General features: G+C 33.7%; 1 protein-coding gene across 5 annotated transcripts in view; it reads right to left on the bottom strand.

Moving 5' to 3' along the window:
• The window catches only part of CSMD3 (CUB and Sushi multiple domains 3), a 1,234,985-nt gene that overhangs the window by 1,084,419 nt on the left and 129,746 nt on the right, over positions 1-20,820 (bottom strand). For all 5 annotated transcript variants that reach the window (XM_050802135.1, XM_050802136.1, XM_050802137.1 and 2 more), the window contains exon 2: positions 9,614-9,836. In XM_050802135.1, coding sequence (XP_050658092.1) covers positions 9,614-9,836 — 223 coding nt within the window. The remainder of the gene's footprint in view (positions 1-9,613; positions 9,837-20,820) is intronic.

The raw sequence follows: 20,820 nt of genomic DNA, 5'->3' as shown, positions 1-20,820 counted from the left end.
AGTAAAATGACTCAATGAAATAATTTAATAAAGTTATCTGATTTTATGGTTGCCTGGCTTAGGTCTTCTGATTCATCACTCCAAAAATGCTATAGTTGAAAAATGCAAATAAGTATAATTAATGAGCTGTGCTCTAACTTATTTATGTTCACACTTCAGTCTCTTGAAATCCTGTTTTTGATCTTGAAATAGATATCAATATTTTTGAGATTTTATTTTCTCACCTGTATAATCAAAAATATTAGGAAGAATATCTGAAATGATGTTATGAGCATTGTATATAAATAGCCTGACAGAGTATGTATTCAGAGATTGTTAGTTTTTAACAGACACAGGGTATATGTATCTTCCCTCAGAATATGAAATACTAATACAACTAAATGAATCTTCAGAGTTAATCTAAAACGTCTTATCTAAACATTTTATTTAGGAATTCATATTAATTATGTAGAAATTTTGTTACTGAAAACATTTACATTTATGAGCACATTAACATGCTTTCTGCAAGATTATCAAATGGTCACTTCGATTATGCCATTTTACTTATGAGAAAATAAATGTTTATGGAGTGTAAGTGAGTTTCACCAGAAATATTTTTAGTCAATTATAACACCATGCGCAGTTTGCTTTTAGGATATCAGTGCTGTTTTACTGAAAGCAGGCTAATGGAAGTAAACCTTTCCGCAGATTTACTATAAAAGATTGAATAAATATAATCTAAGGAACAAAGTGTTTAAACTTGCTTATTGTCATCTTTTGTTTGATCTTTTAACCCCAGTTTTAATGGTATAATTTAGTCCATTTCTTCACTAAAGGCCACCTCATTTCTTTTTGGCAAAATGCCTGGTATAAACAATAAATAGTTGTGTATACTCTGGAATCCTTGCCTTAGTCAGATTTGAAAGAGCCTTTTATGTTGACAAAAAGTTTTAGAAATCCTGTCTGTCCTTGAGATCTATGCAATCATTAATCTGAATGCTCCAAAGTGAGTAATGATATCTAAAGAGAAGAATCATTAACTGCCTAAGATGCATCAAAATTTTAATTGGCTTTTTTCTAAATCACTTGCTCGCCGAATGTCCAATGCCCAATGGCAATGCAATAAGTCTTTTGTAAATTAAAGTGTTAGGTAGGGGGATACTAAACACAATATAATCAATATAATGGTATTTTCAAGTTTGTCCATAGTAAAATGCATTTCTACACTCAGCTTCTGTTTCCCAGGGTGTGTGTTTTCTATACAAGGCTATGACTGAGGTCATAGTTGGACCAACAGTAAGCAAAGTTCACTTTGTCACTTGGTGGGTCTCATTAATATTATAGATCAATAGCAAAACTCTGGTATTTCTTTTCTTATTTATTGAGAAATAATAAATAATAACTTTATCATTATAAGCAGTTGTTAATATCACATATGTCATTTTGGCACACAGCTATACACACAATCACTCTATGCCATTGAATCAGACAGTAGAGTCTCTGCATTTCCCAAACATTTTGTTATGTAAGAGACAGAATCAGTACACAAGGATTGGTTCCAACTCTGAAGGGAGAAATCTTTATAGTCAGCTAATTGGATTGAGTTATATCACTCTCAATATAATCTTAGGCAAACTTGGAGATAGGGACATGAGAGACCATGTCTTTAGGTAGCGTTAAATCACTGGAGTGCACTGACATAAAATATAATGACCTTCTGGTCGTTTGTTTCTATGACCTAAGCCATTTAGATATTTTTGGATAATTTTCATGGGAAAGTCATTCTCTACCTCAACATTATGCCTACAGGAAAGGAAACAGATTATTGTATGGCATTGAAAGAAGCATCAAGTATAGTGAGGAAAGATTTTAATCATGAGTATCAAGAAGTTCTATGGGACATTGAGGGAGCTAAGGAGAGAAGAAATATTAACCATGTAAGAAAAGAAGCATAGTGGCTGCTCAAGAATATTTATGGGGACACTGCCAACATTTTCTGAAGGAGAAAAGGTCTACTTGTTAATTATAAATAACCAAAAAGAAATGGTCTAACAATTATACACGTGGGAATTCAAGCTACAGATTGTTGTTTACTCACTCTAATTACTGTTCCTTAATTATGTCCATTAGGCTTTTGAATTCTATGGTTATGACAATAATCCAGCAAGTTTGTATAATGAATTTGAATTGTGACAGAATGTTACGTATTTTAAACGCCTCAACATATCTAGAAAAAAAATACTGGGTAAATAATTGTTATTTAATAAAGGGGTATATAAAGTACAGATAATTTAGCCATGGTAATGAAATATATTCTAGAATAATGACCAAGAAGGTATAAAAAGATTATATATAGTCACAAAGTAAAAATTCGAAGAAGGAGAAGAGTAACATTACTGTAGAAATACAGAGAAAAAATAAGGCAGAGCCTTTTCTAGAAAAAAACTTAGTTTATCAAGTAATACTTTTAAAAATGTACTTGAAACATGCTTTACTATAATTGTGTCCAGAGGCAGCCAGCTAGGACACATAACTTATTAAGTTGTCATTTCTAGGATTCCTTAAAATGTACACCTTAATTCTTCTTCACTTTAATGCTCAAACAGAACAAAATGAACTTAGACTCCTTCACATATTCAAGAAGAATCACAGATCTTAATATAAAGCTAACACTCTAAACCTTCAGAAGAAAATACAGGATATCTTTCCATCTTTGGATAAGCAAATATTTATTGTACTACAAGAAAGCACTAACAAAATATAATATTAATAATTTGAACTTTGTTCAAATTAGAAACCTTAATTCATGCAAAGATAGTGTAAGAAAATGAAAGAGCAAGTAACAGATTCGAAGAAAACAATTGCAATGCATATATTTGTCAAATAAATGCTATAAAGATTGCAAAGACCCTTATAATTTGATATATCAAGACTAAGCAGACAACCTAATTAAAAAATAGACAAAATATTTGAACAAATCCTTCACAAATAAATGGTTGATAAGCACATGCTCAATATTATTAGTTATCACATAAGTTCAAAATAATACCAGAATAAATGTTGACAACCTCAAATGTCAACAAACATGTGGAGCATTTAGAATTCTCATACAGTGATGGTGAAGTACAAAATCCGTACACAGCTTAGAAAAGCTATTTGGCAGTTTTTTATGATATTAAATCTATATCTACCCAATAATCAAACATTTGGACTAATTCTCATTTCACAGAAGGAGAGCTTTAAAAAGTTCATTTTACCGATAGCTATAGAGTGGTTCTCTATTTTACAACTTTATGTATTTTTGCACTAGACGGCAATTTTTTTAATTCTAAGTTCCGTTTCATACTTAGGGAGTTTATTCTCAACATATTACAAAATTTTGCTATTATTTGCAATATAATATATTTTGTGATTTTTCTTAATAATGACTGATGAGCTATTGACATGTACCAATACATTAAATTTTCTTTTTAGTTCTATAAAACTCAAGTAAATCGTGTGTGTGTGTGTGTGTGTGTGTGTGTGTATACACACCTTTTTTTGGGGGGAGGTGGAATATCGCTGTCTCGCCCAGGCTGGAGTGCAGTGGCGCGATTTCGGCTCACTGCAAGTTCCGCCTCCCTGGTTCACGCCATGCTCCTGCCTTGGCCTCCCGAGTAGCTGGGACTACAGGCGCCCTCCACCACGCCCGGCTAATTTTTTTTATTTTTAGTAGAGACGGCGTTTCGCCGTGTTAGCCAGGATGGTCTCGATCTCCTGACCTCGTGATCCACCCACCTGGGCCTCCCAAAGTGCTGGGATTACAAGCACGAGCCACCGCGCCCGGCCCATTTAAGCTTTTTTAGGTATATACTCATAATACCTGTAATGACTTATAATTTGGTATATTGTTCAGTATTTAGAACTCATATTTCTGTATCTGTATTGTTTTATTTTGGTAATTTATATTTTTTAGTTAATGATGTGATAGCTCATACTTCCTTTCTTTGTCTTTTATTTTAATGGCATAGAAGTTATAATTACTGTTTTCAACTCCGTATAAGTGAAATTTACCACATGTAGACCCTCTTTAAGGAGCAGTTAAGGATAGTCATAAAGTTTACGTAAGCATCTGAATTTAGTTTAAGAAATAAGAGAGAGTCTTATCAACCACCATATTAAAATCAGCTTTCAATTCTTTTTGGCAGGGTTCCTTCCTTCCTTCCTTCCTTCCTTCCTTCCTTCCTTCCTTCCTTCCTTCCTTCCTTCCTTCCTTTTGTTTTGCTTCCTTTTGTTTTGTTTTGTTTTGTTTTTAGAGACAGGGTCTGGCTCTGTCACCCAGACTGGAGTGCAGTGGTGCATTCTCAGCTCACTGCAACCTTCGCCTCCTGGGTTCAAGCGATCCTCCCACCTCAGACTCCAGAGTAGCTGGGATTACAAGCAGAGGCCACCACACCCAGCTACTTTTTTTGTATTTTTTGTAGAGATGGGGTTTCACCATGTTGCCCAGGCTGGTCTCAAACTCCCGAGTTCATCTGCCTCCCAAAGTTTTTTCTTTCTTTTTTAATGATTTTATTTTAATTTCAACTTTTATTTTGGATTCAGAGAGTATACATGCAGGTCCATTACATGAGTATAGTGCATGATACCAAGTCCTAGGAGGTGAATGATCCTATCACCCAGATATGAGCATAGTACACAAGTTTTTCAGCCCTTGCTTCCTTCACTCCCTCCCCACACTATTAGTCGTCAGTGTCTATTGTTGCCATCTTTATGTCCATGAGTACCCAATGTTTAGCTCCCACTTATAAGTGAGAACATGTGGTATTTACTTTATTATATCTGCCTTCACCTTAAGATTTTGTGTTATGTTAACACTTACACTTATATTTGTTTTTATCTTTACGTATCCTTTTAAAGATTTCTAATCCATGGACATTTATATAACTCAGGAAAGTAAAGTTTATGTTGTAGTCGTTACTACACCATGACTATGACCTTGTGAAAATTACTTCCTCTTTTTAAATCACAACTTTAGAAATAATTTATTTAGAAATAACATTTATTTATCTATCATATTATGCAAAAATTAAGCTTTGGATATTGTGATAGATTTTGTCAGTTGCCTGGCCCTCAGCCTTCGCCATGCTGCTTTCCACCATTGAGGTCAAAAATGAAAGCTGTTTTTCTAGAATACTTTTGACCAAGGAATGGTGATGTCAGGCTGTTCTGGCCAATGATATAGGAGAAGAATCCTTCTAAGGACCTTTGGGAAAGCTTTTGATTTACTGACAAGTTTCTTAATAACAAGCTTCTTGTTATATAGGAAAAACAAATCAATTTTTTGTTTAAGCTATAGTAAGTCAGGATTTCTATTACAGCCCAACATCCAAAATGATAGGCCATATCAAAGTAGCAATGAGGAGACCATAGTAACATGTCAGGAGACACACTAAATAAAAGCTTTTGTAGTCAAGTCTTTTAAAAAATAACTACACTACTACTTTGGTATTTAGAAATAATCATTCTCTTCCACTTTGAGAAAAGATTATCATTCTATAACATTTCATATGTATTAAAGTTGTACATGTTGAAAATTAGGAAAAAGAATTTAAAAATGAGTGTTTATAAAAGATCCAGCTTGTGGACTTTCTAATATTAAAAGAAATGTAATGAATCTTTAAATAAATGGACAATGTATATTATTATATAAAAATTTTAAAATTCTTCACTTATTTGTGCAGGAAAAAACATCTAAGATTTAACAGGCAACCAACAAGCTGAGAAATATTTTTGTCACAAAAAAGGGACACATTTACATGTTTTAGAATAAATGAATTATGTAAATCATCAAGAAAACTACTGATACATAAACAAAAAAAAACAATTTGCAGGAAAAAATAAGAGTGGTTATCAAACAAGAGAACATGTTAGATATCTGTAAAAATCAGATATATGTAAATAATCAAATTAAGGATAAAAGATGTAAGCCTGGTAAGACTGAGAGATAATGAATTATAGTTTTCTAGTTGTAATAATATTCATTGATATAAGATTCTGGAAAGCATATTAGTAATATAAATAATATTATTTGCTTCTGACCTAGTCATCCTGCTTCTACCAAGAACGAATCTAAAATATAGAAAATGTATATTCATAATGATGATAATATGTGAATTAATTATTAAAAACATAATAGAATGATAATTACATAAATCATATCCACATTTAATATTTGAATAAATTAATGCTTACATAAAATGATTACATATATTTAATAAATTCAATACATTGATGTTTACAAAGATTTTAATCACACATTAAACATGTATATTATAATGTAGAGAGATTACTAAGGACATACAATGTCATATATAGAGTGATCCTGGACGAATATATCTGTCTCTACCTCATTAAATAATAGGTGATTTTTTTACTCTTGGTATAACTTTATTATTGGGAAAATATAATATTAATGTAAAGTAAACAAAGCTTAGACTAACCTTTATGCATCAAGTCCAGCAATGTTGCCTTAAATGCATTAGTATTTGTTCTAAAATAATGTTATAACTAAGAAAGAAATTCCCTAACAGTGCTTTACCAATATCAATTCTCATTTAATACAAAATAACTAAGAGAAAAACAAGCAATATCATTAATAATTGGAGGCTTATAGTTTTTAAAATATGAAATTCTGATTATGAATCCCAACATGTCTATTTAGACAGGGAAGAATGACAAGAACCACAAACCATTTTTTTTCTACATTATTGAAAGACAAGTCATTTTTTAAAAATCTATTGGAGCTCAGGAAAAGTAAAAAAAAAAGTATCAATTTCTGGAAGAAAGAGAACAGCAAACACACCATAAGGACATGCATTAAGTGAGAATATGATCCAATATGAGAGAAACAAAACCCAAGAAAACAGTGAGTCAAACAGCCAGACGCAAACATGAATCAAACTCTGCCAGCAGCAGTTTCGATTTCTAATCAAACAGCAGATTTTGTATATAAACACAGTCTGGAAGGGGCTGTAGGTTACATACTAATTTTTTTCCTTCCAGTCTTGCTAACTAAAGTCAGCTATAACATTAGCTACAGTACTTCTTTAAGCACAAAAACCAATAGATGCGTTAAACATTTACAGTGAGCAAAACATTAGATTCTAAAGAGTACATTATAACACAGACTACATGTTAGAATATAGTCTTGTCATTTTGCTTGTATAAATAGAGTACATGTTTGAATATAATCTATAAAATAAATAGCAGAAATAAATTTGGAGCTTACCTTTCAGTTTATATTCGTATATATTATATCTGTTTGAAAATATGCCTTGTATTATTATTTCTCTTACTAAATTTTATCCAATACTGCTGAGAAAAAATAGATTTTCATTTATATATCAATACATAAACCTTAGAGATTATGTATAACTACATAAAACTATATATATTGAAGAGCTTCAGATCTAAACTGAAACAAATCTGAATTGCGATGATAGTTCTGCCTTTTGCCATTTTCAACAATTTTACTCTGGCGAGCCTCATTTTTATCAGTTGTAAAATGATGCTGATGATAATAATAGTAGTTATTTTACATTGTCTGAATACAGGAGAAGTTAAATACCATAATGAAGACAAAATACTCAGTACAGTGACAGGCGTAGAAGAATCATTCAATAAATGCTAAGGGTTAGAGTTATTGACCTTTCATTATATTGTATTCCCCATAAAATCTCTGTAAATTAAGGGCTGTTGTTCCCAATTTACAGATTAGGAAAGAAAGAATGAGAACAATAAATTTATTTTCCTAATTTCACAGTCTTTTAACTTCCCAGAGGCCACAGTTGTTTAAAAAGGAGGGGAAGAGATAAAATAAAAATGTGTTTTCTCATTTTCAAGGCGATCTAGAGAGAATAGGTACATGTACAAGCAATACTATCAGGGAATTGATACTTTGAAACTACCAGGTAATATTAAAATAAGTATTTTTATATATTTAGGAAAATTATATCCCACATATTGTCAGTGTAAAAAACTGTACTTCTATTTATAGATATTATTTGGCATTAACAAAAGAAAACCAGCTTTTAATGACAGTGGCAATGATGATCAAATAGCAGTCAGACGTGCATACCATAATATATATTTATAAAATAGATAATTATTGTATGAGTTTAACAATGTAAAAGGAAAAAGAAATCAGATTTACACGGTAAATGAGTATAGAGGAAAAAAAGAAAGAAAGAACAGTAGAATCTTAGCTGTAATCAATCTAGTAATCTTGTTTTTGCACAACAAAGTTTGTGAAACAACTCGGACATTTTTAAGTGTCATGTGACTGGAAGCAGTTCGATGTGCTCTAATAGGATTTTATAGCCATGCAGCAGGTTCATACACATTTTCTCATAATACCTGCAGAAGAGTATAATGAGATGGATAGACCTGGCCTTATTACCATGTCTCAAGTTTAAACAGACATAGTGTGGATTGCTCAAATAACTGGTGAGCAACAAACCTAACACCCTAATGTAACAAATCTCATCTCCAGATCCACCATTTTCCCCACTATATTATGTTTTCACTGCCCAAATTTGAGGAAAATAATCACTAATTTTTTACCTAAAATTGAAAAAGTATAAATGCAAAGGAATATGGAAGACTGATGAAACTGTAAAAAGTCAGCACTGATAATCTGCTTCTTGTACATTAGGAAGGCAAGAACATGTTGTCAACTATTAGAAAGTAACAGCGTCACAGAATCATAACTCAAATATAGCCAAGTATGGAAAGAGTCTTTAATTCCTACATGTTATCTTCTTAGAATATTTTAAATTACAAGTTTAAAAAAGCTGACGGCACTTAAAGAAAAGTATACAAACACTGGCATAAATCTAGGACTAAATAAAATGTGCAATGCCTGGAAGGTTGAATTTTTTAGTTGAATTATAGTTGATTTACAGTTAAAATAAGTTTTTGGTAAGACTTCCAAAAACACTTCTAATTTTACATAACCTATTCGCCAAGAGGAAATTCTGAAGAACGAGAAGAACTACCTTAAAAATAGTCAGGGTGTTAGTTAATTTTTACATCTGTTTTATCACTGAGCTTCAAAAAAATACTTTTGTTTGCAGAGGCAAAAATATAAATGTCCCCGTTTTTGACATGAAGGAATGTAGTTTTCAGATATTTAGATTTTATAAATTACACACATCAGAAATTAATTTATTCTACTATCCATGAATGCTGATTTTAAAGTGTTTTTGCATAGTGTTGTATATTAAAATTGGAAACATTATCACTAAAATATACCTTATATAATATGTTTTACTTTATCAAAAGTTATATCCATAATGAATGAAATCTTGAGATAATCATTTTTAAAAACAAAATACTTTTAGCCACTATAAAGACATCACTACTCAATATACATTCACCTTTGTGAGACTTGGTATTAATGTACTAGCAGTATGACGTCAGAGATACCAAGCTAATTTGTTCATGGGATGATATACTTCCAAATACATAATAATTAGTTGGTGAATACAAGTTTATTACAATTGCATCACAAATGTTAAGCATCTTTTGTAAAATAGACTACTTTTACCCAGAAAATATTTTCTCTCCAGTCTTCCATTCAAAATACACTAACCTTGTCCTAAAGTTTGTAGGATGAGGATGTCCATCATACAATGATAAGTAGTCGTATTCTTCTTCTAGAGCAAATGACTGAAAAACAATTTGTATTCTATTTCGTTCTTCTGCTATTATTACCCATGTACAGTTTGCACCATTTGGATATCCATATGGAAAACCAGGGCTTTCTATAGTGCCATTAAGTCCTTTTAAAGTTCCACCACACGTATAAATAAATCCTGCAACAAAAGACAAATAAACATACATTAATATTATATAAATCAAGAATAATCCAGGAGATAATATTATTTTGAAAGTCTACTGTGTTTCCAAGACCAAAGTTAACAATAATTTTATAAATGGCAGTTTAAGAGCTGGACACTATATACAAATACATATGTAATATAAAACAAAATAATAGAAGATTTATCATTTATAATATATACTGAGATAAATCATTGTAAAGCAGTTGATGAAATAAAATTATCCACATACATCTGAATCATTATCCATTACAGGTTCCTACAGACAAACACAATCCTAAAACACGGTATCTTTCCTCAAAGAGTTTTAAATCTCACTGTGGAAGCTCATAAACAACATTGACATTTTGAAGATCTTTGTATGCATTTTGGGTCCCAAAGAATTAACTCCATTTTTTCTTGGCAACACATGCTAGTTTTTTTTTGACATATTCACATCTGTACCCTGTAGCTCACATGCTTTAGGAAAATCTATCTCACCCTGATTATAGAAGAGGAATTTTTTAAGTCTATGAAATGGCTCTACCTTTCATTAAAATATTTAGCTCATGATGAACAGAATCCTAAGTTAATCACATCAGAGTGAATCCGAAGGTCAGGACAGAAATAAGTTAAATAAATGGATCTTGGACAATTGATAGCACCCATCCTAAGAACTTCTGTATTTGTTCCATGGTAAGTCTAAGTTACTGAGAGCATGAGTTCTGGAGATACCTAGAAAACTTACTGTATTTTTTCAGCAATTTGTCTCTTCGAATATATATATCTATATATTATATATGTTATATTATATATATAATATATATATTTGAGACAGAATCTTGCTCTGTCACCCAGGCTGGAGTGGAGTGGAGAGACCTTGGCTCACTGCGACCTCTGCCTCCTGGGTTCAAGCGATTCTCCAGCCTCAACCTCCCGAGTAGCTGGAATTACAGACGTGCACCACCACGCCCGGCTAATTTTTGTATTTGTAGTTGAGACAGGGTTTCACCATGTTGGCCAGGCTGCTCTCCAACTCCTGAACTCAGGTGATCCGCCTGCCTCGGTTTCCCGAAGTGCTGAGATTACAGGCATGAGCCACCGCGCCTGACCTCTTCAAATATATAATATCTGTAGCATATTGTGTAATGTAAAAATCTAAGATTAATACAACAGTAAGAGAAGATGGTCCCAGTCTTTATGTAGACTGCATGCTAATAAAGTTTGCATTTAGAGGCAGTTAAACAGGATCAGAAGTTCTCATGAGAACCTCTTCACCCAGATGTTATTATCTTTATCTGTGAGTCCTACAGGAAGCCGAAGGGCCAGAAAGCTGTAAATCAGAGATGACAAGCTAATTTGAGGGAGAGAACTCCATACTACCCAAAGTATCTATGTTTGGAACTAGGGATAGAAATGCAGGAAATGTAGGGCTTCTTTCTTTGGGAAAAAAGTGGATATATGTTATGTAAGTATGGATACTTTTTAAAAGTAAGAGGACTGCTGAATAGAAGTCCTCAGAAGCCAGAGTTGTAGATTGTGGCAGATAGTGGCTGATTTGGGATGTTGCATTTATTCCACGTTGTTTAGCACCTTGTTTTTGCCAGGGGAGCCATTTCTCTATTAAATAGTGATATATCTTTTTTTTTTTTTTTTTTTTTTTTAGACGGAGTCTTGCTCTGTCGCCTAGGCTGGAGTGCAGTGGCGTGATCTCGGCTCACTGCAACCTCTACCTCTTGGGTTCAAGTGGCCAAAACAGCTATATACTTTGGAGCAGCTGACTCTGCTGACTCCAGTGATGAGAAATGTGGCTCAGGGCTAGGTTGACCAATATAATCCTATTCTCTGAGAAAAATTTAGTACAGGGATCTTTTCCTACATCTCACCATATGGCAAAGTCTTAAGCCTGGGATATTTGGTATGTTTATGTGATGTAAAGCATAGTTCTTGTTATCATTTTGCCTCTTTGTAAATTGACCAAGAAGTTGGATCAGGTAGAAGAGGTTTTAAAAAAAAAATCAATATTTGTGTATATTCAGATAATTTTGCTCATGCACCAAAAGTCAAATAGGGCATTTTATGATTTTCTAAAATAAATAAATAACTAAAAGGTCTCTTTTTAAATTGCTTCTTGCAGAGCAATTACTTTTAAGCCTTAGGTTAATTAGCTATCACCCATTTCTATTAGTTTTCTGCCTGAACAGCTTCCAATTTGAACTTCATAACTAAAGGCAAGCATGAATCCCTTCAGCTACAATCTGATCTATGGGCTGTTTTATATACTCTCAAGCCCCATAACCCCGATAGTTTTAGAAAAAGGACATATGTCTTAAAATAACATGCTCAGCTTTGTCCACTCATTCTTCAAGGGCCTGCTGATTCATGCATTTCAAGTACTTTTATTTTTAGACAAATTAGGAATTACACCTATATTTAAACTTCCTTATCTGTAGTCTTCTTTTTATTTTTGTTTTTGTTTATCATGAAGTTAGATTAAACATAGCATTATTCTCTATAATAAAGTACATTTTTTCCAGAAAGGAGGTTTACATTTTTCACTTTAAAAATTTGAAAATCAGAAGTAAGCATTATAAAGCAAAATATCTTCCCTCATTCATTTATGCTTCACAGGGCTGGTCATTTTTAACAGCGCAGTGTTTATCTTACTAGGCCTTTCCTAGGCACAAGCAGATATGCATTTATATTATTTTTCAAATGATGTCAGTCATATTATGCATATATTTCTGAATTGTTGTATCTATTTTAAAAAATCACTGGCATTATTCTGGGTACAGATGTAGACTTCTACTACATTCTTCTTTGAAAGACTTTATAGCTACACAGCATATAGTATGCCTATAGTATGCCTATAGTATAATTTATTTTACCATTCTCCTAATGATAACTTCATTTTTATGGTTACAAAGGTCTAATGAACAACTTTGTAAAAACAGTTTTGTACACATATCCTTGTACAAAGTATATATCCTTTGTGCACAAAAGGCATATATCCTTGCGCACTTGCTGGATACCTCCTGAGATGGAATCCCAGAAATGGGGATGCTGAAAATTTATATAGATACAGTGAAACCATACTTAATACATATGAAAATTTATGTTTCTGGCACCATTGTATGAAGTGTCTTTCACCCTCAACCGTAATTCTGTCAACACTAGACATTTTTGAAAGGCAAATTTTGTTTTTCATTTTTGCTTTTTAAGAAATTTTATCATGTTTATTTGAAGTTTACAACTTGATGTTGTGGAATACACACAGAGAGTAAAGTGGTTACCATCGTGAAATAGATTAATGTAGCTATCATGTCACATAGTTACTTTTTTGTGTGACAAGAGCAGCTAAAATATACTTATTTAACAAAAATTCTTACTACAATACAGTTTCATTAACTTTAGTCCTAATGTTGTACATTAGGCCTCTAAACTTTTTCATCTTACATATCAGCTCTATGACCTACAGCTCCCCACCTTCTCTTCCCCTTACTCCTGCTCATCCACGGAAATCAGTTTCATTGCCTATCCGAGTGTACTAAGATTTTTCTTTTTTTTCTTTTTTTTGAGATGGAGTTTTGCTCTTATTGCCCAGGTTGGAGTGCAATGGTGCAATCTTGGCTCACCACAACCTCCGCCTCCCAGGTTCGAGCAATTCTCCTGCTTCAGCCTCCCTAGTAGCTGGGATTACAGGCATGTGCCACCACATGCAGCTAATTTTGTATTTTTAGTAGAGAATGGGTTTTTCCATGTTGGTCAGGCTGGTCTTGAACTCCTGACCTCAGGTGATCCACCCGCTTGTAGTATTTTTATTTGTGTGTCTGGCTTATTTCACTTAGCATAATGTCTTCTAAGTCCATCCAGGTCGTAGCACATGGTGGGATTTCCCTTTTTAAGGCTGAATAAGATTTGTGTGTGTGCGTGTGTGTCTGTGTATGTGTGTGTGTGTATAAAATATATTCCATTGTGTATATATATAAAGGGATATATATCCCCTTTTTAAGGCTGAATAAGATTCCATTTTGTGTGTGTGTATGTATATACACACATTTCATTTTCTTTATCAATGTATCTCTCAATGTATATCCAGATTGTTTCCACATTTTGACTATTGTGGATAATGCTGCAAAAAACTTGGGAGTGCAGATATTTTTATATGGTGGTTATTGTACCTCATTTTGGTATATACCTGGAAGAGGAGTTGCTGTGTCATATAGTGATTCTATTAATGTGATATGTTTAATTTCTTTAGGAACCTCCATACTGTTTTTTCATAATGGCTGTGCTAATCTACATTCCCACCAATAGTGTACTAGGGTTTTCTTTTCTCCACATCCCTGATAACACTTGTTATTTCTTGTCTTTTTGATAATAATCATACTTATGGACATAAGGCAATATCTTATAGTGGTTTAAATTTGCATTTCTCGAAAGATTAATGATGGTAAGCATCTCTTCATATACCTTTTTGCCATTTTTATATCTTCTTTGGAGAAATGTCTGTTCGGGTCTTTTGCCCATTTTTAAAATCAGGTTACTGTTTTTTCTGCTATTGAGTCATAAGAATTCTTTATAATTCTGGATATATTAACCCCTTAACAAAAATGTGGTTTGAAAATATTTTTTCATAGTCCATAAGTTGCCTATTATTTTGTTGATTGTTTCCTTTATTGTTCTGAATGTTTTTAGTTTAATGTTGTTCTGTTTGTTTACTTTTGCTTTTGTAGCTTGAGCCTTTTGGAGTGATATCAAAATTAATTGTCAAAACCAATGTCAACAGGCTAAAAGGCAAATTTTGCAAGGCAAAAAAAAGTTATAATACTATTTTCTTTTGCATTTCTCTGATAATTATTAAGTAATTACTCTTGTAATTGCTATTGTAATTTCTCTGATTACTATTAAGATTACTATTGTGATTCACTCAGAATCTATATTTGCCTTTGTAAATACATTTCTAAATGAAACAACTTTGGTTATTCTTGTTCATTGTTCTCATAAATTCACAATTCCTCATTGTTCTTTATAGTATGTGAGGAACATCACTTCCTTTTTCTCTTGTCTCCTCTGATGATTGTTTTCCTATATTCATTCATGTATCATCACATATTTCATGCCTTAAGGGTAAAATGATACAAAGAATAGTTTCCCAGCTCGTCTTCTGGGAGCTGACAATCTAAAACACGAGATAGCAGGACATTTAGGCCATTGCTACGAAATACAGAAAGTATTATGATTCGTGTGTGCACACTTTGCTATAAGAACACATAGAAGCAAAACTAAATCTAGATAAGTCAGTATGTAGTATATGGAAAACTGCCCTCAAAAACTGGCATTGCAACCTTTCATAGATTCACGTTTTACAATTTCTAAACGTCTTGTATTATGTTTTTCAGACCTTATTTTTTAATGCGCACTTAAACAGTGTATTTACACGTGAAAAGTAACTAAATTTTACATGACTTGGGTCTCATTGTCATCAAGAGTTTGATTAACAATATTGATTTCAAAAAACATCAGGCCCATATTTCACCTTTACTATTCAGCAAGAAATAATGCAATGACTATATGTATAGTAGTTGAATGATGTTTTAATTTTTTGAGCATGCTAAGGTTTCTGACAAGCAACATTCACACCTGTGTTTATTTTTTCCGGTCATCTTCACAAAACACTGCAACTGAGCTTCTGTGACCAATTATGTTGACAGGACTCTTGCAAAAATTACTCATGACCTTTCCATTTTCAAAATCAGTTCTTTTTTGAAAAAAAAATGTTTTTGTCATCTTTGTGCATTTGTTATGGCTAATTGTTGTTATTTCTTGGAAATCTTTTCTTATCGTTTCCATGATTATGCCCTGCTTTCCTAATCTCATGAAATTCTCCTAAAACCACTCCTTTACTAGATTTCTGTCTTCATCTGTCTTCTCTACTTTGCAGGCTTCTTAGCAACCACAGACATAGCTGTAAGCAATACTAGTGACCATAAAAGAGGCATATCTTCATTTATCTATTTCCATCCCTTTGCTATATATCTCTGTGTAGATGTAGCATACTATGTAGAAACTAGTCATCCGTGTCCTCTGGGATTCTTTGCTTATCCTCAAATCTCATTAGTTCATTCTATTAACTGTCTCTTAAATCTATCTCTAGCCCCCTCTTTGTTTTTCTATTTTAAATCCTGTGGATTCAATTATTCCTGATCTCCTGCATCCTATCCTATTTTAAGAGAAACCAATCTATCCTGCTAGACTTCCTGCATTTGCCCATCTACTCAGGTCCCCACATTGCTGCTAAAGTCATTTGTACAACAAACAAACCCAATCTTGTCACTTCCTCATTCAATAGCGTTCTTTGGCTACTCCTTATTGTCAATATAAAGTCCACACTTCTCTCCCTGTACCTTATATAATGGATAACTGATTTTTGTTTTTATTTTGCTGAGTCATATTCCATCTTTAATTTTGGAGTGCTAAACTGGATTCTTAAATTCCTTGAAGCTGACCTAGGAATAGTTCTTTGGAGTTTACTAACCACTTCTTCTTCTAGACAGAGGAAGGAGTGGGGCACACATATACACCTGCTCATTAGAGTCCTCAAAATATTCAATCACTTACTAGATATTAAGGTAAAGTGTCATTTGTCATTTATCTTCTGCTTTTCTTTATTTATACTTCTGTTTCTAATATTTATTATTTACTATGTAATTTTTTATGAATGTTTTTCCTAAGTCTTTCAGAAATTTGCCTTTATGCCATTGTGGTTTGGGCAAAGCCTGACATTCAGTAGAAATTCAGTAAGCACTTTTTGACTGAATAAATACTTTCATCTATCATTTCTTGGCCCAAACCAAATGACTCTCCAAACTTCCACACTGAAGAAACTCAGAGACAAATAGGGTTAGTATCATAATTTTGGGTAAATGTTTGAATAACAGATTTTTGTAAAGATTTGGGGTGAGTGCATGTAACTTGTAAATTTCATATTTATTGAAATGAAAAGCTACATATTCATAAGAAGAACTTATAATACTCACTGAGGAACAATATTTCTTTGCATAATCCCAATTATGCAGTATTTTACATAAAAATTTGGAAATAATATCTCCTTAGAGAGGCTTTTAAAAAAATTTGTTTAATATAAATACAATAAATATATAAAGTGTGCATCAAATTAATGTACATACATGAACAATTTAATAATTACAAACTGAAAACTTATGTTACCAGTAAGTATATCAAAAACTAACAATATCACAACTTTTCACAATGCCTTCATTAGTTTAATCACAATATCTTTCATTACTCATCAAAGTAACCATTATCCTCAGATTTGTGTAATTTTCTAAACTTTTACTCATAAATTTATTATATATGCATGCATTTCTATCCTGAAGTCATGACGAAATTCTCCTGTCTTCTCACGTTGTATTGGTTTACTTATCACATTCACATTAGGAACACATAATTTTTGGTGGTGGGAGAGAGGGATAGAGATTAATTTATTTTGTATTTAGATATCCAAATTACCCAGAACCATTTATAAAAAAGACACTCTTTTCGACCCGTACTTCAGTTTGTCATAAATTAAACATGGGTTTTTGTGTAGGCCTATTTTGAGATGTTCTGTTCCATTGGTCTATACCACACTATCTTAACTAGCTTCATAATGAGCTAATTGTTATATTTGGTAATGAAAGTCCTTCAGCATCATTCTTTTTCTTCAAAACTGCTCTCTTTTTTTTAAAGCTTAGCATTTACATATGTATTTTAGAATCCATTTACAAAATAAACTGCTAAAATTTTGATTGGGATTATTTTGATTCTATAGATAAACTGGGGAGAGCTAACATTTTGCCATATTGAGATTTTCAATGCATTATTATAAAAACCTTCATTTATACTGGCTTTTTTTTTTTTTTTTTTTTTTTTTTTTTGAGGTAGAGTCTCACTTTGTGCCCAGACTGGAGTGCAGTGGTGTGATCTCAATTCACTGCAATATCCACTTCCTGGGTTCAAGTGATTCTCATGCCTCAGCCTCCTGAGTAGCTGGGATTACAGGTGCCTGCCACCATACCCGACTAATTTTTGTATTTTAGGTAGAGACAAGGTTTCACCACATTGGCCAGCCTGGTCTGGAACTCCTGACCTCAAGTGTTCTTCACCCACCTCAGCATCCCAAAGTGCTTGGATTACGGGCATGAGCCACCATGCCCAGCCCTATGGCTGGCTTACTTTTTTAATTTAGAGAAGTCCTTTTGACTATCTTACCCCATTTCAGTGACTATTACTTTACCCTCATTCACTTTTTGAAGCCCTAATCACTGTCTGAAATTATTAGTTTCATGAGATTTGAGGCCTTGCCTATATTATTATATCCTCAAGACTTGGTGTAATTCACTGTAGACATTGAACACTTCAATAAAAGAGAATGAATAGATAAATGGTAAAATAACATAACCAAATGGCTCAAATTACTCAATTGTTATTCAAACTATTATTATTTTACTAGTGGCCAACAAAATTACCTACTGGATTATCCAATAATATAAACTCCTCAATATATTTGCAGCTCCAAATTTGCTCAAGGCTCAACCTGATCCTATTAGAATAAAGTTTAATGTGTGTTTTGATTAACTTAAGGATCCCAGCAGGTATTTTGCACTGTAAGTTTTCAAAATGACCTCATTTGCATTATTCATAAATTAACAACATGAATGTACTTATAAAAAGTATCTTTTTAACTAAACCAAAAACACTTTTCAGAGTCAAGGGAAATAGTGGGAAAAACAACATAAATTTTATTCACATGTTCTTTCATAAATGTTTATATATCAAATTATTTGGGCTACTAACATTTTAGCAATAAAAGGAAAACCTAAGCACTGAATGTTAATTTAAATTAATTTCTTTTGAATGCTTGTTTTTGTCACTAGAAAATAAATATTAAAAAGATATACTTTTATATTGTAAAATTATGTATGTTCCTCCAAAAGTTTCTCCAGTAACTTTCTTCTTTTAATCACTAACCAATATTTCTATTGTGTTTTATCAATACATGAATGAATGAATACTATACTTTACAGTTAATAAGAGGGTATCAGTCTTTTGACATGGTTTGGCTGTGTCCCCACCCAAATCTCATCTTGAACTTGAGAGAGATGATTTAGGATATCTGGTGGAAGAAATTTCTAAGCAGCAAAGCATTCAAGAGGTGACTTGGGTGCTGTTAAAGGCATTCAGAAGGGAAGCAGATCATAAAGGTTCAAAAAAATTGCAGCCTGACAATGTGATAAAAAAGAAAAACCATTTTCTGAGGAGAAATTCAAGCTAGCTGCAGAAATTTGCATAAGTTACGTGGAAAGAATGTGAATCCTCACCATAATGGGGAAAAGGTCTCCAAGGCATGTCGGAAGACTTCACGGCAGCCCCTCCTATTACGGGCCTTAAGACTTAGGAGAAAATGATTTCATGGGCTGGGCCTAGGGTCTCTGTGCTGTGTGCAGTCTAGGGACTTAGTGCTCTGTGTCCCAGCTGCTCCAGCCATGACTGAAAGGGGACAACATAGACCTTGGTGCATCGCTTCAGAGAATGGAAGCCCCAAGCCTTGGCAGTTCCATGTGGTGTTGAGCCTGAGAGTGCACAGAAGTAAAGAACTGGGGTTTGAGAACCGCCATCTAGAATTCAGAAGATGTATGGTAACACCTGGCTGCCCAGCCAAAGTTTTCTGCATGGGCAGAGTCTTCACAGAGAACCTCTGCTAGAGAAGTGCGCTAAGAAATGTGGTGTTGGAGCTCCCACATAGAGCCCCTACTGGGGCACCACCTACTGGAGCTATGAGAGAGGGCCACCATCCTCCAGACCACAGAATGGTAGATCCACAGAAAGACTGCACCATTCCCCTGGAAAAGCCACAAACATTCAATACCAGCCCATGAAAGCAGCCAGAAGGGAGGCTATACCCTGCAAAGTCACAGGGGTGGAGCTGCCCAAGACCACGGGAACCCACCTCTTGCATCAACATGACCCAGATAGGAGACACGTAGTCAAAGGAGATCATTTTGGAGCTTTAAGATTGACTGCCCTTCTGGATTTTGGACTTGTATGGGGCCTGTAGCCCCTTTGCTTCTGCCAAGTCCTCCCATTTGGAACAGCTGTATTTATCCAGTGCCTGTACCCCCATCGTATCTAGGAAGTGACTAACTTGCTTTTGATTTTACAAGCTCAAAGACAGAAGGGACTTGCCTTGTGTCAGATGAGACTTTGGACTATGGACTTTTGAGTTAATGCTAAAATGACTTAAGATTTGGGGAGACTGTTGGAAAGGCAAGATTGGTTTTGAAAAATGAAGACATGATATTTGGGAGGGGCCAGGGGCAGAAATAAGATTTGACTGTGTCCCCACCCAAATCTCATCTTGAATTCCCACATGTTGTGGGAGGGACCCAGTGAGAGGTAGTTGAGTCATTGGGGCAGGTCTTTCCCATGCTGTTCTCATGATAGTGAATACGTCTCAGAAGAACTAATGGTATTACAAGGGGGGTTTCTCTGCACAAACTCTCTTCTTTTTACCTGGCACCATCCATGTAAGATGTGACTTTCTCCTCCTTGCCTTCCACCATGATTGTGAGGCTTCCCCAGCCATGTAAAACTGTAAGTTCATTAAACCTCTTTCTTTTGTAAATTACCGAGTCTCAGGTATGTCTTTATCAGCAGGATGAAAACAGACTAATACAGTCTTACACTCAAGTTTCTCAGTCTATTCTTTATCCCGTAATTCCCCATTGATGAAAAGAGTTGTATGGTAGAAAAGAGTTCTATATGCAGTCATTGTAGAAAAAGTATTGGAATTCAGTGCCACAAGAGTTTGTTTAGGCGAACTCACCTGCTATCTCCTAAAAGGGTCTTCCAGTTCCAGAAAGTTTCCTAAATGAATGTGTCATAATTCCAAGTGTAGATCTTAGCCTCAGATTATGAG

This window comes from Macaca thibetana, chromosome 8, assembly GCF_024542745.1.
Source record: "Macaca thibetana thibetana isolate TM-01 chromosome 8, ASM2454274v1, whole genome shotgun sequence".
Lineage (NCBI taxonomy): Eukaryota > Metazoa > Chordata > Mammalia > Primates > Cercopithecidae > Macaca > Macaca thibetana.
Note: the sequence above shows the minus strand (reverse complement) of the source record. Positions and strands in the feature narration are given on the sequence as shown.